The sequence below is a fragment of the Podarcis filfolensis genome (assembly GCF_964270895.1).
Source record: "Podarcis filfolensis genome assembly, chromosome: 13".
Taxonomy (NCBI): domain Eukaryota; kingdom Metazoa; phylum Chordata; class Lepidosauria; order Squamata; family Lacertidae; genus Podarcis; species Podarcis filfolensis.
The window spans coordinates 31432703-31459556 of NC_139615.1; the positions used below are offsets into that span (position 1 = coordinate 31432703).

Genomic DNA, 26854 nt, shown 5'->3' on the forward strand with positions numbered 1-26854 from the left:
GTCTGCTCAGTCCGCTGCCTAGGTGTTGCTCAAAATTGTTAGGTTGGCAGACCATCCTTTTTACCTTTGCTCAGAATTGACGGGCAATGTCAAAGCCCTTCCTGCTCTCCTTTTTTAGATTTCTTAATATTTAAACTGGACTTGGGTCAGACAGCCCTTCAAAAAAAGAAGACAGTTTTCTGCAAAACAGGACACAGCACCCTCTCTGCAGGCTTACAGTCTAAAATATATTGACACAAAAAAGGGGCAAAGAGGTGAACAGGAAAAGGCGCTGCTCCAATCTGATTTAAGACATTAAATTTGGAAACGCTTGAGTCAAATTTGACATGCTGCTGGATTTTGAAGGTGTGTGAAACTTCCAGAGCCGAGCCAATATTTCTTGACCGCACTTGTGCAAGCGTGATGTTTGGAGTGAAGCTTGCAGAGGCGTTATCAATAAAACGTGTGCAGAAACACAGCATTCATTGTTGTTTTCTCAAGCCCAGCCCTCACACATGGAGACAGTTTCTTCAAATCAGGTTGCTTAGTTTTGGGATGTGCCAAGGGCCTTCTGGCGGTTCCCTCACTTCAAGAAGCAAAGTTACAGGGAACCAGGCAGAGGGCCTTCTTGGTAGTGGAGCCCGCCCTGTGGAATGCCCTCCCATCAGATGTCAAGGAAATAAACAACTATCTTACTTATAGAAGACATGTGAAGGCAACTCTCTTTAGGGAAGTTTTTAATGTTTGATCTTTTATCGTGTTTTTAATATTTTGTTGGAAGCCACCTAGAGTGGCTGGGAAACCCAGTCAGATGGGCAGGGTATAAATATATTGTTATTGTTATTGACAATTGGTGGAAATACTTGTCGTTTGGGCCGCTTGAAAGCTATATATATATATATATATATATATATATATATATATATATATGTTTCCCATCTGACTGGGTTACCCCAGCCACTCCGGGTGGCTTCCAACAAATACGTAGCAACAACATTACGATAATGAGCTTCCACAGCAGCACTGACTACAGATGTATAACAGGCTAGTTTTAGGATTTTCCCTGGCAAGGGAAAATCCAGATCATGTGTTGATCTCCACCCTGTCTCCATCCTTGCTCATTTTACCATCTAGTCCAATGGAAGAGTTCTGGAGGACTCAAATAATGTGCCTGTGATTCTGTGACATTTTAGTTGACCTAATAAAGGTATTGCCTGAATATTGTCTTCTTATGGACCAATATAATCCTGTGGTAACAACAACAACAACAACAACAACAACAACAACAACAACAACAACAACAACAACAACAACAACAACTTTATTTATACCACCCCACCCATCTGGCTGGGTTTCCCCAGCTATTCTGGGCAGCTCCCAACAGAATATTAAAAACACGATAAAACATCAAATATTAAAAACTTCCTTAAACAGGGCTGCCTTCAGATATCTTCTAAAAGTAGTTAATGTCCTTGACATCTGATGGAAGGGTGTTCCACAGGGCAGTCGCCACTACCGAGAAGACCCTCTGCCTGGCTCCCTATAACCATCACTTCTCGGGCTGAACAATGGGGGTGGAGATGCTCCTTCAGGTATACTGGGCCGAGGCCATTTAGGGCTTTAAAGGTCAGCACCAACACTTTGAATTGTGTTCAGAAACATACCGGGAGCCAATGTAGGATCGGTGTTATATGGTCTCGGCAGCTACTCCCAGTCACCAGTCCAGCTGCCGCAGTCTGGATTAGTTGTAGTTTCCGGGTGAAAGGTGGTATACAAATTTATTAAGTAAATATGTATGTTTACCTTTACTTTTTAAAAACGATTTCCCCCTTCCCACCTTGGACTTCTTTTTAAAAAAGTTCTAACCTAAAATAAACCTCTTCCTGATTTACAACCTTAATTTGTTTGTGGCCGAATGCTGACGAACCATCAGTCCCTCTAGGACTCGACCACAGGCCTGCCTATTTGTCTCCCTATCTGTCTACTCTTGCCCTTTGAATGAGCAAGCTCTTTCTGCGCCATATATAAGTCCTTTTAGGCTCCCCCCCCCCCGTCACACTGTTGAGAAATTGTGTGTGTGTTTCATAGTGTCCTATATCTGATAAGTCCATCCTCCCCCTGTGCGTTGACCAACAGCTGCTAGCCAGTGTAGTAGTACATAAATAATCAACAAACAGGTTGTTCCCCATGCGGTGACCCTGTTTGGCTGCTTCAGATCTGTCTGTTCCAGAGTTCAGGCAAGCGCAAAAGCCTGCGTCCATCTGGAAAAGGGCACACTCTCCAGGCCGTTTGTGAGCATGTATGTTGTTCATGCGTCTTAGTTACGTATCCATTTCAGCTCCCAGGAAATTGCATCCCTGACAGTGACTCTTGACTTTCTGACTTGCAGAATTTAGATGTAGTTAAGGGCATGGATTCCAGTCTATAAGAAGGGGCAGGTTGTTCCTTGAAAGTTCCATTTAAAGGCGAACCAACCTCATTTGCTCTTCCTGAAACAATATGTGAACTGAATCAGAGTCACCCTTCCAAATTTGCACTTCTCTGGTGTCAAGGAGATAAGTAACTATACAACCTTTAGAAGACACCTGAAGCCAGTCCTGTGTAGGGAAGTTTTTCAATGTTTCATGTTTTATTATTTTTTTGTATATGCTGGAAGCCACCCAGAGTGTGGCTGAGGCAACTCAGTCAGATAGCAGGGTACAATTCTTCTTCTTCTTCTTCTTCTTCTTCTTCTTCTTCTTCTTCTTCTTCTTCTTCTTCTTCTTTTGCAAATACAGGTCTCCAGCCAAGGAACTTGTGCAAAAATGTTTATTTTAGGCTAAAGTATGCATTAAAAATTGAAGTTGCAGGGGGGATTTCTGAAAGGTGGCACTTGGTCCTGGATTTTAGGCAACTTTGGATCTTTGGGGGGGCAACTTTGGGGTCTTCCTAAAGAAAGCTCAACAACTTACAGGGTGCCCTGGTTTTTACTTTTTGAAATATAGCAACCCTATAGTAGGGAAAACATAACTATTACAGGAAATGTGCCTTGGAAGAATGTGTATATCACTCAAAATTGCATACAAAAAATGAGTGTGTGTATACAGTGGTACCTCTGGTTACATACTTTATTCGTTCCAGAAGTCCGTTCTTAACCTGAAACTGTTCTTAACATGGAGCACCACTTTAGCTAATGGGGCCTCCTGCTGCCGACGCGCTGCTGGAGCACAATTTCTGTTTTCATCCTGAAGCAAATTTCTTAACCTGAGGTACTACTTCTGGGTTAGCGGAGTCTGTAACCTGAAGCGTATGTAACCTAAAGCGTATTTGCCCCGAGATACCACTGTGTGTGTGTGTGTGTGTGTGTGTGTGTGTGTGTATGATCAAATGGTTATATTACGGTCATAGACCAGTATTAAAGCAAAACAACAATTACAAAAGTTAAACGCTCAAGGCAAAATAAAATAATATTAAAACACATATACCAACACCATTTTAATGCCAGGGTATATTTGGACTAAAATGCTGATTAAATTTCAGGAGGACTCTCTCCCTCCCCCTTTAATTGCAAGCTGATGTGGAAAGGTGGAGACCTCATTTGGAAAAAAGTGAGAAACTGCCTAAGCCATCTTGAACGCCAGGGCTGAGGGTTTAGGCACACAAATCAAGGATCTGTGGCCCTCCAGGTGTTGATGAACTCCAGCCCTTATCCGTCTCAGACAGCATGGCCAATGCTCAGGAATGATGGGAGTTCAAGTCCAACCACATCTGGAGGCCACAGGTTCTCCATCCCAATCTTTTAAAACGTGAAGTGATTGTCAGGATTGAAGTTTGTTCGTAGTGTCCTCTACCTGGAGAGAAAGTTCTCCCTAGATATATGGGGAGGAAACACAGGAAGGAAATGATACTTTGTCCATACTTAGAACCTCATCTCCAGGGCTGATAGAACACATTTCACTTCCTGAGGCAAAGGTCAAGTTGACACATACCCCTTCATCAGAGAGAAACCATTCAAACTGACCACTGAATCTTACTCCAACCGTGTGGATGGGACAGCAACCTCCACAGCTGGGATTGCCAACATGGCCCCCGTGGGCAATATTGCAGACCCTCCAAGTGTCCCTATTTTCCAGGGGCGCCCCTGATTTAGAGAAGCCGTCCCAGTTTCTGATTTGATCCCAGAATGTGCTACTTTTCCTTAAGATGTCTCTATTTTCATTGGAGAAATGTTGGAAGGTGTGGAGTTATCCGACCCCTGAGCTGTCTGAAGGCAATCCTTAGTGTACGGGGAAGTTTTTGGTTTTTTAAACGTTTCATGTTTTATTATGTTTATATATATGTGTTGGAAGCTGCCCTGAGTGCCTGAGGCAACCCATTGTGTTGAGGTGTGAGGTATAAATAGTAAAATTATCATTTTGGAATGGGATGACCCTATTATCATTGGAGAAATGTTGGAGGGTATGGTATTGTGTCCCTGAGGTCTTTCTCTGTAGTGTATGAAGCCTCCAAGGCCCCCATTCCCTGACCCTTGGCTATGAGTGGGCTTACCACATAGAGCGGAAGCAGGAAGTTGGAAAAATGACACTCTTTCCACTTCCTCTCTCAGCTCTATGTGCTTTTCAAGGCTCAGATTAATTCTACTAGAGCCAACAATTACATGGAAAAAAATAGAGTGTGTGTACATGTACACTCACACACACTGATCTGACTAAGGGCTCTGAGAAGTGATCAGATGACGTAGTGCCCTTGGCACTTGCTTAAAAATAAAAATGTACCCATGGGCCTAAAATGGTTTGCAACCCCTGCTCCTCAGCACTTGGGGCGGCGGGCTGTGAAGGGGTCTGTATATTTGAATCATCATCATCTTCTTCTTCATCTTCAGCATCATCATCATCATGTTCTACATAGTTTGGATTAAATTCTTGCTCCCCAATGAATAATAGTCTTAATCATCTCTTTACTCTCCTACGTTTTATGGCATGACCCAACATCAAATATTATTTTCCTGCTGATGAGCACAGGTTGCTCCTGGGAGCAGTTATTTACTCATATCATCCAGCTGTGGCAGTGTCTGTAGCAACCCTGTGACTCTGCAGAAGACCCAGGTGTTGCGTGGCGCTGTAGTCTAAATCACTGAGCCTCTTGGGCTTGCCGATCGGAAGGTTGGCAGTTTGAATCCCCGCAATGGGGTGAGCTCCTGTTGCTCTGTCCCAGCTCCTGCCAACCTAGCAGTTTGAAAGCACACCAGTGCAAGTAGATAAATAGGTACCGCTGTGGCAGGAAGCTTTTCCTTGCGCTCTGGCTTCTGTCACAGTGTCCCGTTGTGCCAGAAGCGATTTAGTCATGCTGGCCACATGACCCGGAAAGCTGTCTGTGGACAAATGCCGGCTCCCTCGGCCTGAAAGCAAGATGAGCACCGCACCCCATAGACACCTTTGACTGGACTTAACCGTCCAGAGGTCCTTTACCTTACCTTTACCTCCTGCCTCCTACGTTGCATGCCTAACCTCTTGTGTTATCTGTTCCAGGGGAGTTCTGAGGATGGATGTTAGAATCCAGAAGATTGACATAAACCAGTGTGCCAGTGGACAGGGATGGTTTGCAAATACCCACCAGTGTGACCTCAACAGCACACAGGTAAGGAAGATCCTTACAGCTCTACTGCCGATTAATCTCATGTGTAACAATATTAGCTAGCAGCCATTTCTTCTGAAGTACCCATCCTCTAGAACTCCCTCCCTAGAAATACCCATAACTCCTGAAACCACCTTCTACGTAACACATAAGTGCCTGTGGCGTTGCTAGGTGCTGTACGTCACACAGCAGTGCCACAGTCAAGACTCAGACTGTGATTTACAATCTCGGGGATCAGTGGGGTCTGGTGCCCATTGTGACTGGTGGGGTAGGTGGCAGGAACTCCACAGTAGGCGGAACCAGAGCCAAGGACAGGAAGAGCCAGCTCATACCTGCCGCAGGTCAGGAATCACTCAGTTCAAAGGTGGAGTTAAGTCTTTACAGTGGTACCTTAGGTTAAGAACTTAATTCGTTCTGGAGGTCTGTTCTTAACCTGAAACTGTTCTTAACCTGAAGCACCACTTTAGCTAATGGGGCCTCCTGCTGCTGACGCGCTGCCGGAGCACGATTTCTGTTCTCATCCTGAAGCAAAGTTCTGAACCCGAGGTACTATTTCTGGGTTAGCGGAGTCTGTAACCTGAAGCGTCTGTAACCTGAAGCGTCTGTAACCCGAGGTACAACTGTATTAGCAAAAACACGACCTCCACAGACTTAGCTGAGTGTCAGGCCCAATGAGCAGAGCAACTCATTCCTGGCGGTCTTCTTCAATGAAAATCAGCTGTCGAGATGCCTCCCCACCAGGACTTTTTTCAAGCGATCGGAGACTGTGCCTGTATGCAGCTAAACTCTCCTCCTCCCTTGTCATGCCTCTTCTGGTTTTGGGAGACAAGCAGGGAGGAAAGCTTGTAGCAGCAGGAGGGGGAGACACCCGTGATTCTGCACCAGCCGGACTCCCCTCTGCCTCTTGGTCTCCCTCACTCCACTTTCCTGCTTCGGCTTCTGTCTGTGATTCTGGATTTTTCTCTGCGACAGACCCTCCCTGCTCACTAAGCCCTGTTACCTCTTCATCTTCCAATACCCCCTCTTCCCAGCCTGCTCCCTCTTCTCCCTCTGACCACTAATCATTGTCCCACCACCACTCCCTGGGCTCTGAACCTTCCCCAGCTGGTTCCTCCCACCATTCCTCTGCATCCAACCAGTCCGACCAAACCACCAGCTGGCTGAAGTTGGTGGGGCACGGCCCCATTTATATAAATGGACCAGCCTCCGTTGTCCAAGATTAGGTATCTGTGTCCCTCCAAATGTTATTGGACTTCAGCTGCTGCCTGGTGTTTTGCTGCCAGAGCTGGAGCACCAAATCTTTACTAGCAAGGAGAACGAAAGCTAGAGGACCTCTCAAAGTTTTGCCGAAGGAGGAATTCTCAAAGCTTTCTTCTTTGACCAGGACAGAAATCTATCATACGGTACAATATATTGACAGCTAAGTCACCATATGCGGCAAACACTCCTCACATTACATCACTTTGTACAAAATGTGTAAACATCAACAACACATAAATCTTTAAAAACCAAAGCAATGTGAAATAACATTGAAAAGAAAAATGCAGCCTGGATTACTTGGGGGCTATATGTGAATTTCTGGAACGTAATTTCTTGTCGACCCTTGCAAACTTTTGTGCAAATGAATAAAGGGATGTTAATGTAATATGCTAAATGGTTATTGTTTCTTACCCTTGATTAACTGCGGTACGTTTCTTGCCAATTTGTGAAACGTGTTTCAAACATCTTGTCTCGCACACACTCGTTTAATCCTCCTTCCTTTTCAATGCAGCTCCTGCCATTAAAAGTTCTTACAAGTGCCTTACAATAAAAAAAAACTTACTGATGTTCTGGGCACCATTCAATTGACCATTTATTATATCATTTCATAGATATTTGCTGCTGTCGAAAAGCTCTGCTCAAAGCACATACAGTGGTACCTCGGGTTAAGTACTTAATTCGTTCCGGAGGTCCGTACTTAACCTGAAACTGTTCTTAACCTGAAGCACCACTTTAGCTAATGGGGCCTCCCGCCGCCGCTGCGCAATTTCTGTTTTCATCCTGAAGCAAAGTTCTTAACCTGAAGCACTATTTCTGGATTAGCGGAGTCTGTAACCTGAAGCGTATGTAACCCGAGGTACCACTGTAGGGTGTTTTCTCTTTGAAGAAACCTGCAGATTTCTTCTCCTTCTCCTTCTTCTGTGATCTTCCTTGCTGCCACAGGGATAGCCTGGCTGAGTCTCCACCCCGCCCTGCCCCCTTCAATCTGCTATGTTGCCTAGTACCGTTCTCAGCCAACACCACTCTTCTCCCTCTCTGCCACTGCCTTCCTCCTGCTTCTTTCCAGCATCCCTCCTGCGTCTCATTTCCCCTTTGCTTCCTGCCTCCCTGCATTATCCCCCCTTCTCTCTGCCGACCCATCTGCCTCCTTCAGCTGCTCTGTACCTTCACTGCACAGCAGGGGTTTAATGTGCAAATCTGCATTTAAGCACCTTTTGCCCGAGGAGTGTGTGTTGGTGCCTGCGTGCTGCTGCGATGAACATTGGGCACGAAGCCTACAATGAGCAGGGACAGGATGGTGTGTTGTTCTCGTGGTGGTCTGTGTGTGCTACAAATCGGGAGCCGTGTGACAGGAACCAGCTTGGGAGGTCTCCCAGACATGCAGACCAGTTGGTGCAAGGAAGCTGGGAAAGCTTTGAGGGTAACCAGAGTGGAATCAGCTGCCTGGCAATGTTTGCAGCAGGATGTAAAATTAGTCAAGTTTTGATTGGGGCAAGACGTATTTGTGGCAAAGGCAAAAATAGAAAAGAAAAACAGTAGTCAAGAGGCAGGGTTGCAGCTCCTTGCACAGCTCTTCATAGACCATGGCTCAGTGGCGCAACACTCAGTGGTGGTTCTGGGTTCAAAACATGCACACACACATCTCTAGTTGGCTATGAATGTCTCCAGTCTGAAATCCTGCTCTTGCTAGTCAGTATAGACCAGACATCTCCAACTTTTTCAGGCCCGGGGCCCACATTTAACCCAAACATACATTTGGTTGACCTGCTGCTTAATCTAGTGCTCCTGTTGCAGCCCACCGTGGATCAGGCTGTGACCCACCAGCCGAAGACATTTACCAGTTGAAGACCAGTGTAGTATACAGTACTGAAGCTGCATGGACCCATTGTCTGGCTCACTATAAGGCAGATTCCTCCGTCCCCATGAAAAGCAGCAGCAGAATAAATTATGGGAAAGGAGCCTTTGGTCCTTTGTGCATTATGTGCACCAGGGGTCAGTAACCTTTTTCAGCCATGGGCTGGTCCACTGTCCCTCAGACCATGTGGTGGGCCAGACTATATTGGGGGGGGGGGACGAATTCCTATGCCCCACAAATAACCCAGAGGTGCATTTTAAATAAAAGGACACAGTCCACTCATGTAAAATCATGCTGATTCCCAGACCATCCGTGGGCCGGATTTAGAAGGCAATTGGGCAGCATTTGGTCCCCGGGCCTTAGGTTGCCTACCCCTGATGTACACTATACCTTCAGCTTGTTATGGTGCAGAATTTGGGCTACAATGGTGCAGAACAGCAGTGTGCTGATCTTTTCACCTGAAGATAAATACCGCCTTTGCATATACCTTTACCTTTTTATTTCAATATGAGATCACCTGGGCAGCTTACAGCCTTCAGTTCAGCATGGGATAAATTATTCTTTATCGCCACTAAATTTATCTATCAACACCTCTGTCTCTTGTCTTTGGGCAGTAAAATCAGAGAGAGAGAGAGAGAGAGAGAGAGAGAGAGAGAGAGAGAGAGAGAGAGAGAGACACCGAAGTGTCGTATAACTTTGTTAATTTTACCTGTGATTCCTGGCATGATACATACTGGCTTGATTTTTATTATGTCATTAGCAGCGCATGAGGGCAGAGGGCCTCCCCAGTTGTTTGTCCCTGGCACCCCTGGTATTCGGAGGTTCTACTCTGTGAACATGGCTAATTGGTATTAGCTATTGGGACCTGCAGCAAAATGTTGCAGTGTGAAATGCTCCTGTTCAGGATACTCCATTCCATTCCTTCACCTGCCTGTATTGTTTTCTTCCCGCCCCCAGCAGTCAGTTTGCATTCTGTGGCCGCCAAACATGCTCAGTCCTCATAGGACTGTTGTTGTTTTTAGTTTCCTCTCCCTTTCTGGTTTTTTAATTTTTTCCAATGGATATATTTTGTACTTCTACAACCCTCAGTATTCCCGGCTCTGCCGATAGCTCCCCTATTACATGAGGATAGGACAGTTTTAGCTAGAGCCCCCTAGAAAAGGAGGGAAGGATTCTAGACTAGGTATAGGGATCCTATCACATTCCAGAGGTTGCTGAACTGTAACTCCCATCATCTCTAGTCATGGGCCATGCTTTTTTAGAGCTGATGGGAGTTGTAATTCAGCGACAGCTGGGGGATCAAAGGTTCCCCAGTGCTGTTTCATGAATTTGTCTATCCCTTTTTCTAAACCACCTGAGCAAGTGACCACCAACAGATCTGGCGGCTACGAATCCCACATCCGAACCGCTTCTCAAGTGCGTTGGGCCTGTGGCTCAGATCAGTCTGCCTCTCTTGACAGCACCCTAAAAGCGCCACTTAAGGCAGCCGTTGCGCCTCGTCCGACGGTAGGGCCGGCTTCACCCACAGCACCTGGAATGTACAAAACCCAGAGCCTTCTCTTTTGCATCCTTCCACTTCTGATTTAGCAATGCCTTTTCATTCTTCCTTTCTTAAGAGAGAGAGAGGAAACACGATCCAACATTGTTAATTAACAGCTCGCATCTATCTTTGGCTGATTTCCGTTCCATCCTCCTTTTCTCATGCTGGGTAAATACCAGCGACACACGCTGATCATTATGTGTGTGTAATTAAATCATTTCTTTTGAACCGTGGGAGCCCTTTAAATATCTTCTTCCTCGGGCGCTTCTGACTCCGCAATCTGTGAGAGCCCAGGCGTTCCTCCCATCTAGCCACTCCGTCCCCAAATGCAGGCTCCCCACCTCTCGTTTCCTCCCCCGCCCCACATTTTTCACCTGCTCCCTGGCCTCTTTTGCCCCTTCCCCCATTTCCTTGCGCCTTATGCTTGCTAGCGCTACCCTGAATTCCTAGATTAACAGGCTCCCACAATCTGTTCCTCAGACAAATTAGGACAGCATTTTTGGTCAGGGAGCTGAGTGGATGAAATTTCGCCCCATCGCAGATTCCAAAATGGATTGTGAAGCCTAAGGGGCCCTGACCTGTTTATTGAACGTTCATCCTGATTTGCTGGCACAAAGTTTGCCCAGAGGTTCGATTATGTCGTCTTTATTTATTCATTAAATTTATATGCTACCCTTCCTCCTGAAGGAGCCCAGGGCAGCAAACATGTCAATAAACAATTCTTGATTTTTTTAAGAAAGCCTAATAAAAACAGTTAAAATGTTGGCTTGTGAGTTGTGCATTTGAAACCATTGATTTTATTGTATTGTTTATTCATCGTTTTAGACTGCACGCCCTTCAGAGTAGATTAAAATATATATATATATGCACAGAGCCATGTATATTTATAGTGCTGTGGTGCTATGGACATAAATGTTAATCATAATATTCCAAAGCCAGTTAACATTATAAAAGCACTATAAAACAGTTGATAGCATCGTCTTGACCAGGGATCTCTGGGTTGCCAAGAACTGTTTCTTTGAGCCATCAAATGCCTCTGTAAAGAGTGTGTGTGCATGTGTATATACAGTGTGTGTAAACAATGTGTGTGCATGTGTATATACAGTATACATACAGTCATACACATATGTATATATGCACATATATGTACACACACATATTTTGTTTTGAGCATTCATTGTTATTTGCTTGTGGTTTTTATACCCTGAAATGGGCCTGCAACCTGTCAGAATGAGGCAGGTCCTGAGGCCATAACAGAAATATTTCCACCCTGAGCTGAATCTCAGTGTACAAGCAGGATTGCAGTTGAAGTGGAACTCTGCCCCATTCCTACTTCAAATCCCACCTCAATCCCATCCTCATCATAGGTGCCAACTCCTAGCGGTCAAGGGGTCTTCAGACCCCCAGTAAAATATTTGAGGGGGCCAGGACCCCCCCAAGTTAATGGGCATTGCCATTCAAATGCACCGTGCCATCTGATTGATTATGCGGGGCTTACCTGCCACCCAATATTTTATCCAAGCTGGCACCCCTGGTGCTCATCGGAGCCTTGCATTAGCCGCTCTAACTCTTTGCATCTCTGCTTGAATTGTGCCTTGAAAGGCTACTGAACTTCAGCTTAAGAGGCAACATGAGTCCTCTGAGCATGTGCAGGGTGCCTTCACCATTGAGAAGCTGCAGCCCTTTCTTCATCATCATCAAACCTTTTATTGGCATCACATACAAACATCCAAAACAAATCAGTACAGAATTACCACTTCCCCAGTGGCACAAAACATTTGCTAAAAGAGGCAGAGCAGTCTATGGTCACATCTCTACGTCTCCAGGGAGATCAGACGTCTGCAGTGTATTTCGACGTCAAAAAACCAAATAGAGATATTTGGCCACTAACTTGGTGAGCTCCTGATCATTCCCCAGTAATAGAAAATGTATGACCTCCAACGCTGGTTTCCATTTGGGAATACAGAGTTGATCTAGAAATTGATGACGGAGATCACCATATAGTTTACAATTAAGAACCATATGTGTAAGGGTTTCCACCAGGTGGTCTTCACATGGGCAAGTTCTTTCTCCTTCCACCCTGCCCGAGAACCTTCCCCAAAGGATGTGAGGGCGATCTGGCTGCGACATCTGTCACCCCATTGATCGCCAGGCTTGATTCGGCTGATCTGGCTGGCTAGGTGGGTGTCCCCTCCCTCACCGCTCCATGTGCGTCCCTCCCGAAGCTGCGCGCTCGACCATCCCAGATAGAAGGAGTGTACCATTCTTCGGTCAAGGGTGTACGATAGCTGTGCTCCCCTGCTAGAACCTCCAAACAAGCAGTCCTTTCTTGCAAATCTGGGACAGAAGAAGCAGCTCCTGGGTCAAGAGGTGTGACGGTGGCGTGCAGGGAAATGTTTCATCGGGAAACGGTTAGGGCCAGAGATGCCGGCTTGCAAGTGGGGGTGATGTCATTCGTGTGACATTGTGATGTCCTGACGCTGCACACTGAGCATCCAGCCTCCAACCCTAAGCCGGTCAGAAGCTTCCCAGGTTTTGCGAAAGTGATGCCAGGGCTCTGACAGGATGCCAAAGCCCTCCTGCCTACTTCTGAAAACCGGGTGGGCTTTGGGAAGATGGCAGAATGGATCTTGGACCCATCGGAGCCTTGCACCTCCCTCCCTAAGTTGGGCAGAAGCTTCCCGGGCTTTGGGAAGGAGACACCAAGAGAACATTTCGGGGAACAGCCTAGTCCCCTTAGTCCCATGACTGCTTGCCACGGAGGTGCGACTTTCACTTGGGTTCACATGCCATGGTGACGCATCTTGTTTTAGGCAATCAATAAAGGTAAAGGTAAAGGGACCCCTGACCATTAGGTCCAGTCGTGACCGACTCTGGGGTTGCAGTGCTCATCTCGCTTTATTGGCCGAGGGAGCCAGCGTACAGGTTCCGGGTCATGTGGCCAGCATGACTAAGCCGCTTCTGGCGAACCAGAGCAGCACACGGAAACACCGTTTACCTTCCCGCCAGAGCGGTACCTGTTTATCTACTTACACCTTGATGTGCTTTCGAACTGCTAGGTTGGCAGAAGCAGGGACTGAGCAACGGGAGCTCACTCCGTTGTGGGGATTCGAACTACCAACATTCTGATCACCAAGTCCTAGGCTCTGTGGTTTAACCCACAGCACCACCCACGTCCCGATTTAGGCAATCAATACAATATGCTTTTCTTTACAGAGTCCACTCTTCTAGTGCCATTTTGCTTGTTCATTTGATCTGGGCCTCTTCCGCCCTCCAGCTATATGCAAAACCTGTCCTTCTATTACTATAGACGTTCCCATTGTTGCTTGGGTCTTGCGCAAGTGGATTTGTGATTTCCACCATACAGACCAAAAATTTGTGTTGCTTAAACTGACTGCCAGCATAGGACACTTTTCTGGAAACGGGAAATATGTAGTTTTCAGAGCAGAAAATCATGGATATTCGCAGCATTCCTACTCCCTTGCCATCACTGCCTGCCTCAAGCGATGCTGTCTCTCTGCATCACTCAGTGAATTCAACAAGATGTATGCATTGACCAAGCAATTGATCCCTCCCCGCCCCTGCCGTACATTGCCACACAAGGAAATCAGCACTCAATAGTTCTATAATGCCTTTACTAAATTCATCTTGCACTCCTCTTACTGTGATTGCTTTACTCCTGTGCTGGTCCCGGGGGGGTTACCGTGCGGCGTGGTCCGAGTCCAGGTCGAGGGTGTGGTATGGAGGTTGTCCGTCAAGGCTGAAGCGGGGTCCAAGGCAAGGAGTCAGGTGTGGTCAGGAACTCTGGCAGAAGAGCAGGAACAGGTTACCAGCAATGTTGCTCCCGCAACCTGGGACTGGGCGGGCTGTCTTTTATCTGCCCCAAGGCATAGGGTGGTCCCGGTCCACAGGTGACTCGCCTCTCCTGGCCTGGAGGTGAGCACTCCTCCTGCAAGAACTTAGTTCCCTCCGCCTCTCTGCCCTGAGCCTCTGCAGCTCAGGAGAGGCTGGAGGGTTACTGGACCCAGAGGCAACCTCACCTTCCCCTGATGGGGCAGAGAGTGGAGCACCTGCAGGCAATGGGTCCTCGATCACCTCCAGAGCAGATTCAGCTGGTGTCTGCTCCTGAGGATCCGGCACTGGTGAGGGCCCTTCAGGCTCAAGCCCCAGCCCCGGCTCAGCTGGTCCTGGAGGCGGGGACTCCTGTGCAGGCTGGGATTCCTCAGGTTCAGCCTCTGAATCTGATTCCCAGGCCATCACAACTCCTCTTCTTTAGCGCTTAGGCCTGTCTACATAGATGTTAGAAAGATCATACTGTAGACTGTAGGGGCACTCCCAAAGCTCTCACTATTTTTGAGCAGGATTCAATCGCACACACTGGCAAACTCAGGTTGCAAAACTTGGCACTCTTGCTGAATAAACCTCCTTTAAAAAGTCCTGTGTGTGGTACATGACACCAGTCAAGCTTGCAAAAATCTATCATTTGCCCGATAATAAATGTTGGAAGTGTAAAGAAAATGAAGGAACATTCTTTCACCTTTGGTGGACGTGCCCAAAGATTAAGGCTTTCTGGGAGATGATTTATAACGAAATGAAAAAAGTATTTAAATATACATTCCTTAAGAAGCCAGAGGCCTTTCTCTTGGGCATGGTCGGCCAATTGGTGCCAAAGAAGGATAGAACTTTCTTTATGTATGCAACAACAGCAGCAAGAATTCTCATCGCAAAGTATTGGAAGACACAAGAGCTACCCACTCTGGAAGAGTGGCAGATGAAGCTGATGGACTATATGGAATTGGCGGAAATGACTGGCAGAATCCGAGACCTGGGAGAAGAGTTGGTGGAAGAAGACTGGAAGAAATTTAAAGACTATCTTTGGAAATACTGTAAAATTAATGAATGTTAAAATTATGCTTGGATTGGTAATAAGTGGTAATTAGTGACAAAAGCTAATAAGATTATGTAAAAAATGTATTGATAAATGGTTGAAAATATTGGGGTATAATATGTTATGACACAAAGTTAAGATATTTGAAAAAAGGGTAAGAATTTGCTGAATTAAGTATGTAAACGGGAACACAAAAGGGGGGAGGTGTGAGGAGGTCAAGGATACAAGCATATGACTCTGAGGATCTTGAGAAAAAGGGATTTGTTTTATCTTTTTTTCTTTTTTTTCTTCTTAATTAGCTGTTTTTAGTGTGTTTTGTGCGTGTTCTTTTTTGTATTGTCTATTTTTATCCGTGGCTTTTCTTTCTTTCTTTTTTTATTCTGTAAATTTTTACTTTTTTCTCTTGTAAAACTCTAATAAAAATTTATTTTAAAAAAAAATAAAAAGTCCTGTGTGTGTGTGTGTGTGTGTGTGTGTGTGTGTGTGTGAACCTTTGCAATAAGGAAAGTGACAGGAAAATGCTCCAGAAAGTGTGCAATAACAACTGCTTGTATAACCTCAGAGAGGTACAGTTATCAGAGATCCCTAGGAAGAGTACTTGGCTGTTAAGCCACTCAAGGAAATGTAGCTCAGGGAGCTACAACTAACAACACTCAATACCCTTAACAAACTACAGTTCCCAGAATTCTTTGGGGGAAGCCATGATGTGTAGAAGCGATATGGTTGCTAATACTCAGTTCCTATCTGCACAAGTTGGAAAGTCGGCAAATTTAATAAGGATTCATATGCCCCTACACCCCAAAATAAGATTTGGGCTACCCCATATACGTAGCTCCAGGACTAGGGGAATGCTGAAGATACACAATGGTTTTCTGCAGGCAAAACTGATGATTTTACACAATTTAATGCTTTATGGCCTCATGTGATAATTACAAGTAAGGAACTAGGGGTATGCTTCGCACAGTTTGTCTTCGGCATCCTTAATGATACAACTGAGAGTTATATCATTTGTTGTATCCTAGAGAGTATGGGGCTGCCAAGTTCCGATGCCTCCATGCAGATAATAACCAATAATAAAAACTGGGGCCTGCATGCATCAAAGTAAGCTTTGAAACACCCCAAAACATGTACGCACTCCTCCAAAAGAGCATCCCTTCCAAGATGGCATAGAAGCACATCCTGCCTAACACTTGGTGCAGAAGACACTGTCAGGCTGTTGCACCCATGTAAATAGTCACCTAAATAGGTGAAGCTGAATAAGGAATCGGGGCCTGTGTGTTCCAAACTAAGCTTTGCCCCCAACCAGAAATTGTACCCCCACAACTCCAGGTTAGTGTTCTCTCTGTGGTGGCATAGAATTGCTTATGGCTAGTGATTCATTTTCACACTGGACACAACTCTCTTTTTGCTTTTACAAACGACCCACGACGCATAAAGGTTTTGTTTTGGTTTTTCAGTTGTTGTTTTTTTTAAAAAAGATAAACGCTCAAAATCCCAAAATACAGTGGTACCTCATGTTACATATGCTTCAGGTTACAGACACTTCAGGTTACAGACTCTGCTAACCCAGAAATAGTACCTCGGGTTAAGAACTTTGCTTCAGGATGAGAACAGAAATTCTGCTCCGGCAGCACAGCGGCAGCAGGAGGCCCCATTAGCTAAAGTGGTGCTTCAGGTTAAGAACAGTTTCAGGTTAAGGATGGACCTCTGGAACGAATTAAGTTCTTAACCCAAGGTACCACTGTACAAAACTTCCCAATACATGCGAAGCTCTGTTTCAGCATCAGCTTGTCTCCTTCTTTCCCATGGCTTTATCACGCTCCGATGTCCGAAACTTGATTTAGAAACTAATGACAGGAAAAGGTCCGTTTGCAAATGCAGGAATATCACAGAGTCCGTTCCCAAGGAACACACAGATGGTTCTGTCTCTCTACCTCTCTCTGCGCCTTCCTTCTTTCCACCACGCTGCCCCACTTCCTGAATTAGCGTATCTTCTCCTGCTGTGTGGGGTTTAAGGGGTTTCTGGGTCCTTTTGGCGTCAAAAGCCCTAGGAGGCTTGCCCCTGTGGGCGCTCGTTTGTTGGTCACATTTGCCATGTCCTTTTGGCTGCGTTCTGCTTCCCAAGGGATTAGTGTGCGCTTTGCGGCATTAGTGATCCATTTAGGTTTTAGGAAAAGGGGATTTGGCCATTCAGCATTTGGCTATTATTATGCTTAAATGTTTAACCACTGGTGTCCAGAAGAGGTGGGGTGGCATGTCAACACCAGCAGAGTAGCCAGAAGGAGTTGCGGGTGGCAGAAAAAAGGAGTGCCTTGGGTGAGGCTCAATTGACTTATCTCTAACTTAATCTGAGGAGAGGTTAAGAGGAGGTCTTCTGCATTATAAAGGAGGACAAATCTGGGGCTTTGGGGAAGAGATGTAGTTCAGCGGTAGAAGGTCTGCTTTTCAAGACCTTCTACCCCAGCTGGTTCAATCCCCAACATCTCCAGGTAGACAATAGTGAGCTAGTCAGGGTTTCCCAAACTTGGGTCTCCAGCTGTTTTTGGACTACAACTCCCATCATCCCTAGCTAGCAGGTCATGGATGATGGGAAATGTAGTCGGAAAACAGCTGGAGACCCAAGTTTGGGAAACACTGAGCTAGATTGAGCAATAGTTTGATTCAGTTTAAAGTAGCTTACCTATGCTCCTCTGTCTTAATATTTTAAGGCTACCTTCAGATAGAGGTATTGCAATGATCACTTGAGAGGAGGGAGAAAATAAATTCTGTTTGTATTTGTAGGCAAACCTACCTAATTCACTGATATAATACACAAACCACAAGCATAGCCTTCTTCCAAATTCACTCTTATGAAATGCGGTTGTCCAGCCAAGTAACGTGTATAAAAATACATATACTATGGTAAAGTATGCATATGTTAGTGAAAGTAACATGTAAAAGTGCATTATATTAGGGGACATTGCTTCGCAAAAAGAAGAAGAAGAAGAAGAAGAAGAAGAAGAAGAAGAAGAAGAAGAAGAAGAAGAAGAAGTCTATATCAGGCAAAAATGCATAGAGATATGTGTACATTGGGATAAATTTGTCGGAAAAGGCTGAAGAATTTTCATGACTTTCCCCCTCTGAAAACTGATGTGGAGAGAGAGAGAGAGAGATTAACTCACAATTCTGCATTCCATCTTTCAGTGCATCCCGCAGGAAAACAAGGGTTTCGTTCTTGGAAAATACCTTTGTCAGTGCAAACCAGGTTTCTACAGGGCAAGTAGAACTTTCTCATCATCTAACAATGGTAGGTAGCAGCACTTATATGGCTTTTTGTGAATGCTTCTTCTTGCAAAACTCTGAATTGTGTTTGGAAATGTACTAGGAGCCAATGTATGTCTTTCAGGACCGGTGTTATATGGTCTTGGCGACCAGTCCCAGTCACCAGTCTGGCTGCTGCATTCCTCTCTTCTCCCAGCGTCTTACGCTGAGAGATCTTCCTTTCCCTGTCTCTCACACAGGCTTCTTCAAACTGTACATCCCCTTCATCTGCATGCAATTCTTACCCAAATACAGTAAGATAAAATAATAATAGACATGATAACAGAATGCAGAGAGGGAGAGAAAGATAAGAATAAGAACAGAGTAGAAAGAGAAAGATAGATAGATAGATAGATAAAGGTGACTGCCAACTATCCATTCGTCAGTTGTGCCAGCAAGTATTCCTCATAATAGTCCAATGTTCAATCCAGGGCGATATCCATTTATTCCTCGCCCTGCTGATGTTTTCTCAATGTTCAGTCCAGGCATCAGATACTCATTACTTTTCCTTCCCGTCCAGGAAGGACGAGAGATTCTCCACCATTGTTTTCTGTCCTTATCTGCTAGACAGACTTTTTTTCCATTTTCTAGATTTCCAATCTCTCTCCCCCCACACCCAAGTATTAAAGGAGGCATGGTTGCTTTTCCTCCTGGGAGCCTTCCAAACCACTATTTTTTAACACGCTTCCTTTCGTAATTCATTCTCCCTGCCCGCAGGAGAAAGTGCTTCCCGGTATGGAGCGACGGATTCGGAGAGCTTGCTGGAGTGCCTCCCGTGCCGCGAAGGATGTACGACCTGCACAGATGGCACGCCTTGCCTGATCCAGGAAGATTGGTCCTTGCGGGCTGCCGTCTTGGCATTCCAGGCCTTCTGCATGCTGGCAGTTTTCTTCAGCATGCTGGTCTCTTACCACTTCCGGAAGAGCAAGGTAAGGGCAGGGATGGCCAGTGGGAAGAAGTAGCTGGTTTTGCACTTAAAGAGGCCCCGGACAGGAATAGGAGAGGGGCCAAAGCAGTAGCTGTCTCTGGTTTACTTTGCCATAAAATAATAATAATAATAAATAATAATAATAATAATAATAATAATAATAATACAGTGGTACCTCTGGTTACGAACTTAATTTGTTCCGGAGGTCCATTCTTAACCTGAGGTACCACTTTAGCTAATTGGGCCTCCCGCTGCCACCGCTTGATTTCTGTTCTCATCCTGAGGTAAAGTTCTCAACCCAAAGTACTACTTCTAGGTTAGCGGAGTCTGTAACCCGAAGTGTTTGTAACCTGAGGTGTTTGTAACCCAAGGTACCACTGTCATAATAATAATGATTTATATGCCACCCATCTGACTGGGTTGCCCCTGTGTCAGAAACCAGACTGAGGATTACAGCTCTGATGAGGAATGGTGTGAACCTCCCCCTCTTCCTACTCCTGACTAGGATCCTGAAGCTGCCCAGGAACAATGGAGCAGTATAGATTTAGAGACTTGGTTTGTAGAGGGACATAGTTCGGAAAGCAACAGCTGGGCAGAGCTGAGTGGGGAACAGCTAGGAGAAGCAGAACAGGAAGAGAGAGAGATTACTGACTCCCCTTCGCTGGAAAGTATCCAGCCTCTCTCTCCAAAGGCAAGGAGAGCTGATAAGTTTGCTACGCAGAAGGCTCAGTGGTCACGAGAGCAGGTTGCAAGAAGGGGGAAGTGATGGAGACGGGGGGGGGGAGTAGGAGGGAAGCTTAAATGGGAGCACCTTCACTCCGAGAATGGATGCTTTGTTCTTTTGCTGTGATCAGCAAAAGGGGCTCTTTTCGCTTTGTCCTGCTTTTATCAACAGCTGAAGGGGGTGGGGAGCCAAGCCCCTGGAGCCTGACACCCGGCCACTTTGGATGGCTTTCCAACAAACTAAACACAGTAAGACATCAAACAATAAAAACTTCCCTATAAAGGGCTGCCTTCAGATGTCTTCTAAAAGTCAGATAGTTGCTTATTTCCTTGATATCCGATGGGAGGGCACTCCACAGGGCGGGTGTCACTACCAAAAAGACCCTCTGCTTTTCCTCACCATCGTTATCCTGCTCAGCATCGTTCCCTAACTTGAACATTTGTGCCGTCTCCAAAGCCACCATCCTTGGTTGCCTTGGGTTGCTCCTCCTTTTACGTTCATCTCTCTTCCCCTAGAGGATTCGAGCTTCGGGAGTCATTCTTCTGGAGATGATACTCTTCGGCTCGCTCCTACTCTACTTTCCTGTGAGTGTCTGGGTTCGGATACTTAATGGGTTGAGTTTAGGGTGGCTAGGGTGGTGCAGTTGTTATGAGTACTGGACTAGGCGATAGGGGAAACCAGGGTTTAAATCCCAACTCGCCCATAAAGCTGACGGGGAGACCTTGCGCCAGTCACTCTGTCCCAGCCTCATATTCGTATAAATGAAATAAATAAATAAATAAATAAACTGCCCTCCACAAAAGGAAATGCATCATTGGAAACAGAGGACACATTTTTGCATAACATTTGCACATACTTGTGTATGTTGCATGGTCCTACCTTGTGGACATGCTTCTGGGACGGGCCCCGCATGCAGTCCTCCACCTCGTCCGCTGAAGAAGAGGAATCTGACGAGGCAGGTGAAGAGCTTTGCAGGGCCCTGAAACCCTACCCACTGACCATTGGAAATTCTCCCACCTCTTGCGATTTCCCTGGGTATCGCCTGCATGTGTTCAGACTGGGTTTTCTCAGTCTTGAGGACTAGAAACTTGCTGGGGTTTTCTCAACAAACCTGGGTTTCTCAAGCCATGGAGTTCTATGTCCCCCAAGCTGATTTCTGCACTTCATGGAATATATGCATCCCCCGTCCCTTGGTGGCTATTTAGCCATGAAAAGCACAGCCTGCAGGTTGAGAAGTTTTATATTAACGCACAGAAACGGATTCTGGGAGCTAACAGCAAAGGATGGAGACTGTGAAAGCCCTCGGGGTATGTAACTAGCCAAATACCAAAGAGAGCAAGCTGAGTCTGAGAGAGACTGAGCACGCCACCCTTATCTTCTCAGCTGGGGAGTGTATTCTTTGTCACTCTTGATCTGGTCCTCCTAACAGGTGAGGCCAGGGAACAATTTCCTCCACTGTTGCCCCTCTCTCCCCGAAGGGCCTCTTCCTGACCCAGTGGGGCCAGTTGTCATGTTCTTAATATTGGGTTTCTGATTTTTTTAAAATATGATTTTTATTAAGTTTTCCATGTTTCATTACATTTCCATATCAAAAATCAAAAATCCATAAATTATTGCTTAAATAAAGCATTGACCTCCTTCCCTCCCTCTAACTGACTTCCACACAACTTTACCAATTTCTTCACATTTCTATATCCACTTTTTTACCTTATGTCCATCTTTTAGCATTCCCCTTCTTATATGTAAATCAGCTTCCTACATTGGAAGATTGGCAGATAAAGATGGTTGAATACGTGGAGTTGGCAAAGCCGACGGGGAAGATCCGGAATGGCGTGATGAACTGTTTCAAAAGGACTGGAGCAAATTTATACTCTATACGAAAGAAAATTGCAAACAGTTGAAAACGTTTGTAGGTTTGAGTTGAAATGTCGGGTAATGGGAAAATAAGGGTTTCTGATTTTTCTAGAGACAGACATGCTGGGAGAGATCACCCAGGTAAATTTTGGCCCACCAGGAGAGCGGACCAAATGATCCAATTCAATTCTTGCAACTCTCGCAAGAGAGACAGAACGTGAGACTCTTAACCTCAGGGTGACAGGTTCGATTCCCACATTGGGCAAAAAGATTCCTGCATTGCAGGGGGGGTTGGACTAGATGACACTTGTGGTCCCTTCCAACTCTACAGTTCTATGTTTCTATGGATTTCTGGCTAGAGGAGCCCTATGCAAAAAGCCAGTGTCCTTTCGAATGTATGCATGTGGACCAGTGTTGCTTTGTTAAAAGGGTCCTCCTGATGTACATGCCATCCCTGGCCTCTCCTTTCATACAGGTGTTTATCCTCTACTTCAAACCGAGCATCTTCCGCTGCATTGTTCTGCGCTGGGTGCGCATGCTGGGTTTCGCCATTGTCTATGGAACCATCACCCTCAAACTGTACAGGTAGGATTACCTCGACGGACGCTGGCCACGACTGGTGTTGTGCCTTTATTTTCCAAAAGAGGGGGTTGCTTTGCAATATTCACTCTGATCCCCAGGGGCTTAAGAAAACAAAGGACCATAAAAATTAGCATTTGGGGCCCAGACCCTTTTAGCCCAGCATATTGACTCTAGTCAGAGAGATCTGGGTAATTCATATAGCTACACAGTGTGTCTTTCTTGGCCTTTATACCACCTTGGCTTCCCCCAAAAGAATTATGGGAATTGTGATTTGGCAAGAGTGCTGCAAATTCTGATATGGCCCTGGCCTCCACATAGAACTGCACTTTCCAAAGTTCCCTGGGAATTACTATTAAACTAGGGTAAGAGTGCATATAGGTATAAAAGTGAATCAGGGCAAATTGTATTTTCTGCTCCTTGTGGCTTGAGCCCAACTTTCTCCTGCCTTTGCAACCCATTTGATGGATATTATATATGGGCCAACAAATTGATTGTGGATTTTGTGGTGTGCTGGTCCCGGGGGGGGGGGGGTGTTACCGTGCAGCGTGGTCCAGGTCCGGTCCGAGGCTGAAGCGGGGTCCAAGGCAGGGAGTTGGGCATGGTCAGGAACTCTGGCAGAGAGCAGGACAGGGTGCCGGCAGGAACAGGTAACCAACGATGTTGCTTCCACAGCCTGGGACTGGGCGGGCTGGCCTTTATCTCCTCTGAGGCATAGGGCGGTCCCGGTCCACAGGTGACTCACCTCTCCTGGCCTGGAGGTGAGCACTCCTCCTGCAAGAACTTAGTTCCCTCCGCCTCTCTGCCCTGAGCCTCTGCAGCTCAGGAGAGGCTGGAGGGTTATTGGACCCAGAGGCAACCTCACCTTCCCCTGACAGGGCTGAGAGAGGAGCACCTGCATGCAATGGGTCCTTGATCACCTCCGGAGCGGATTCAGCTGGTGTCTGCTCCTGAGGATCCAGCACAGGTAACGGCTCTTCAGGTTCAAGCCCCTGCCCTGGCTCAGCCGGCCCTGGAGGTGGGGACCCCTGTGCAGGCTGGGATTCCTCTGGTTCAGCCTCTGAATCCGATTCCCAGGCCATCACAGGTGGTCTACTTTGCCCTCTCTCCTCATATGGGTTACCCATCTTTATTTTTATGCCCAAAATGTACATTTACTCAGTTAAACAGGTACTCATCTCCACCTGCTCCTTATAAAAAAGTGGGTTTTTTTTTAAAGGAAACTCTTTAAAAAGCAGCCTCAGGAAGGAGAGAGGAAACCAATCAATCCCCAGCCTATCAGTGCTGTATTTAACTAGCTTTTGCAACAAACAGGAAGGGTAAGCTCAACCCAGAAGAAGATTGTCTGACCAAAAGCCGGCAAGTGTGCTTCCAAAGCAAACTCACCGTTAAAAAGTATGTACATCTGGATGCAATCTGTGGGTTGTGTGCAGTGGCAACCATACTCAGAGTAGATCCATTGAAAGCATTAGATGGGGAGGAAATACCCTGGAAAGTGTGGGATGACATCTGCTTTGATGCAGCAGTGTCTAACCTCCCTGCAAACAAACCGGAACAAATGCCCATCAAATAACCAATGTTGTCTTATTTCCCTGTAAATCAGGATGATTCACTCAATAAGCAGGTTTGCCTGGAAGCGCCCAGTGATCAATGTCAAAGGTGGTTTGGTTCCAACATTGGTCGGCTACGACCACTTCTCCCTTGAGCAAACCCTTTCTGTATATATATCTCATCGTCACCTTCCTCTTCCTCAGACCACCTCTCCCTTTCTCCCCAACAGGGTCTTGAAGGTCTTTCTCTCCCGTACGGCCCAGCGAGTTCCTTACATGTCCAGCGGCCGGGTGCTGAAGATGCTGGCCTTGATTCTGCTCTTGGTGCTTTGGTTCTTAGCAGCCTGGACTGTCGGGATGCTGGAGAACATAGAAAAGAACATCCCGCTGGTGGTCCGCTCCCAGACCACCAGGGGCCTCCAGTTTTACATCTGTGACCACGACCGCTGGGACTACATGATGGTTGTGGGTGAGGACCCCTAATCCGATGGCCTGAATTAATCAGCCTCTGGCTTCTCTGCCACTTGCAGGCTCCCCTTGGTCCAGTCCCGCTCTCTTTGGGGAGTCCCATAAGGTCTGCCAGGGTTCACTTCCTCCTGTGACAGTAGATCAAAACCAGGAAGCAAGCTGCCAGATCATGAATGTTTGGCTTGCTTCTGCCAAGTCCCCTTCAGCATCAACAGCCTGGAATCATACATAACCTGTAGACTGAGCAGCGCTCCAGCCATTATGGGGGTGGGGGTGGTTTCATCTTAGGAGTCTCTTTTCTTCACCTGGTAGAGGCATGCTGTCTCTCTCTAATGGGACATGGGTGGCGCTGTGGTCTAAGCCACCGAGCCTCTTGGGCTTGCCAATCAGAAGGTCGGCGGTTTGAATCCCCACGACGGGGTGAGCTCCTGTTGCTCTGTCCCAGCTCCTGCCAACCTAGCCGTTTGAAAGCACACCAGTGCAAGTAGATAAATAGGTACTACTGTGGCGGGAATGTAAACAGCGTTTCCGTGTGCTCTGGTTTCTGTCATGGTATTCCGTTGCACCAGAAACGGTTTAGTCATGCTGGCCAAATGACCCAGATAGCTTTCTGTGGACAAACACCGGCTCCCTCAGCCTGAAAGCGAGATGAGAGCTGCAACCCCATAGTTACCTTTGACTGGACTTAACCGTCCAGGGGTCCTTTGCCTTTATATTTTTTTGCTGTCTCTCTAGCTAGGTTGGCATCCGTCCCTCAATGGATTTTAACATCAGTGATCAATTGCACATGTATGTGACGTGTCTTTGTGGATCAATTGTGAAAGACAGGGCATTTATATCAGCTGACATCACTTTAAAAAGATCTCTCTTCCTCACCCCACCCTCAGTGCTGTCTCTATTGCCCCATATTTAGTTTCTCCTCCCCGTGATCCTCACCCCACTCTTTCCCTGCCCCAGATCCCATTTCCGTCTCATTCTAACCCAGTCCCTGCCCCCTCCAGTTCTCACTACCAGCCCCAAACCATCAGCTTCCCCCCAAAAAACTGTCACCCCCACAACCTCCCAATAAATCACACATGCACAATAGATGGAATCAATTTCACTTTTGGTTGTCCAGCTGAGTGGATGTGCAGCAGGGCTAGGGAATGCAATGCGCTCCAGATACAGTCGTACTACAACTCCCATCAGCCCCTGTCAGCATGGTCTGTGCCCAGTGATGATGGGAGTTGTAGTCCAACAGCAACTGGAGAGCCACCTCCAATGCGCAGGCATGTGTGGGGTCACAGACGGTGAGGAAACAGCAGAACCGACCCATCCTTAATTTGAGTGGGGCTTGCTCAGGCTGCATTTTAAGAGGCAGCTGAAAGGCTCTGGCGCCTGAATCGCTTATACGCCACATGGTGCACCTTGGGAGTCAGGTACCTCTGGGCATGCACAAAGTGCTCACTGCAGAACAATGAGTCACCGCTGTCTGCAGACGGGGGAAATAACCACAGGGGCGGGACGGGGCACGAGGGACAGAAGAGGCAAGTGGCAAAGACCTTACCGCATGGAGAATGGTTCATTTTGCCTCCTCTTCCCTATCTCTCGCTGTGCAGCCGAGATGCTGTTCCTGTTCTGGGGAAGTTTTCTCTGCTATGCCACTCGGACAGTCCCTTCTGCTTTCCACGAGCCTCGCTACATGGGCATCGCTCTCCACAACGAACTGATAACTTCTGCTGCCTTTCACGTGGTCAGGTGAGAATCACAGAACTGGAAGGGATGCTGAGCAGATCCACATCATAAATTTAAAGCACATGGGCTTGCCCTTCAAATAATTGCGGGAACTGTAGTTCTCTCCCCCCCCCCGAGAGCTACAACTCCCTTAGCAAACTAGAGTTCCCAGGATTCTTTGCAGCGGAGGGTTTGCATGTACTTTGAATGGGCACTGAACACACTTTAAATGCATGGTGTAGAAAACCATCTGCTGCAACCCCCACTGCCTTGCTCAGGCGGGATCTGCAATGCAGGGTGCAAACCCAGATAAAGTGGGCTGTTTAGACCCTACTGCAGCACCTCCAGTGACAGAGACCCTACCAGTTCCTGAAGCACCTGATTTCTACGGTCAAACTGCTAGGAACTTTCTCAAGTTTTTCCCAAATCTGCTTCTCTGCAATATCTGCCCTCACTGGCTGTACAAATTGCCATAGTAGTGGTACCCAGAGGAGTTCTGCTTTGAGAGGCAGAGACAGGCATGGACTTGGCATAGTGTAGGTGCTTTGAGCACGAGCTGAGAGCCGGGAAGTCCCAGGTTCAAAGCTTGCCTCTGCCAGGAGA

General features: G+C 46.6%; 1 protein-coding gene and 1 long non-coding RNA gene across 2 annotated transcripts in view; one reads left to right on the top strand and one right to left on the bottom strand.

Annotated features, from left to right (window-relative positions):
- Positions 1 to 26854, bottom strand: part of LOC310748212 — a 78122-nt gene that overhangs the window by 50249 nt on the left and 1019 nt on the right. The window lies entirely within an intron of this gene.
- Positions 1 to 26854, top strand: part of GPR179 (G protein-coupled receptor 179) — a 46890-nt gene that overhangs the window by 5791 nt on the left and 14245 nt on the right. The window contains exons 2-8 of the mRNA XM_083582308.1: positions 5487 to 5595; positions 18319 to 18421; positions 19153 to 19364; positions 20603 to 20671; positions 22417 to 22526; positions 24301 to 24539; positions 26137 to 26275. Coding sequence (XP_083438434.1) covers positions 5487 to 5595; positions 18319 to 18421; positions 19153 to 19364; positions 20603 to 20671; positions 22417 to 22526; positions 24301 to 24539; positions 26137 to 26275 — 981 coding nt within the window. The remainder of the gene's footprint in view (positions 1 to 5486; positions 5596 to 18318; positions 18422 to 19152; positions 19365 to 20602; positions 20672 to 22416; positions 22527 to 24300; positions 24540 to 26136; positions 26276 to 26854) is intronic.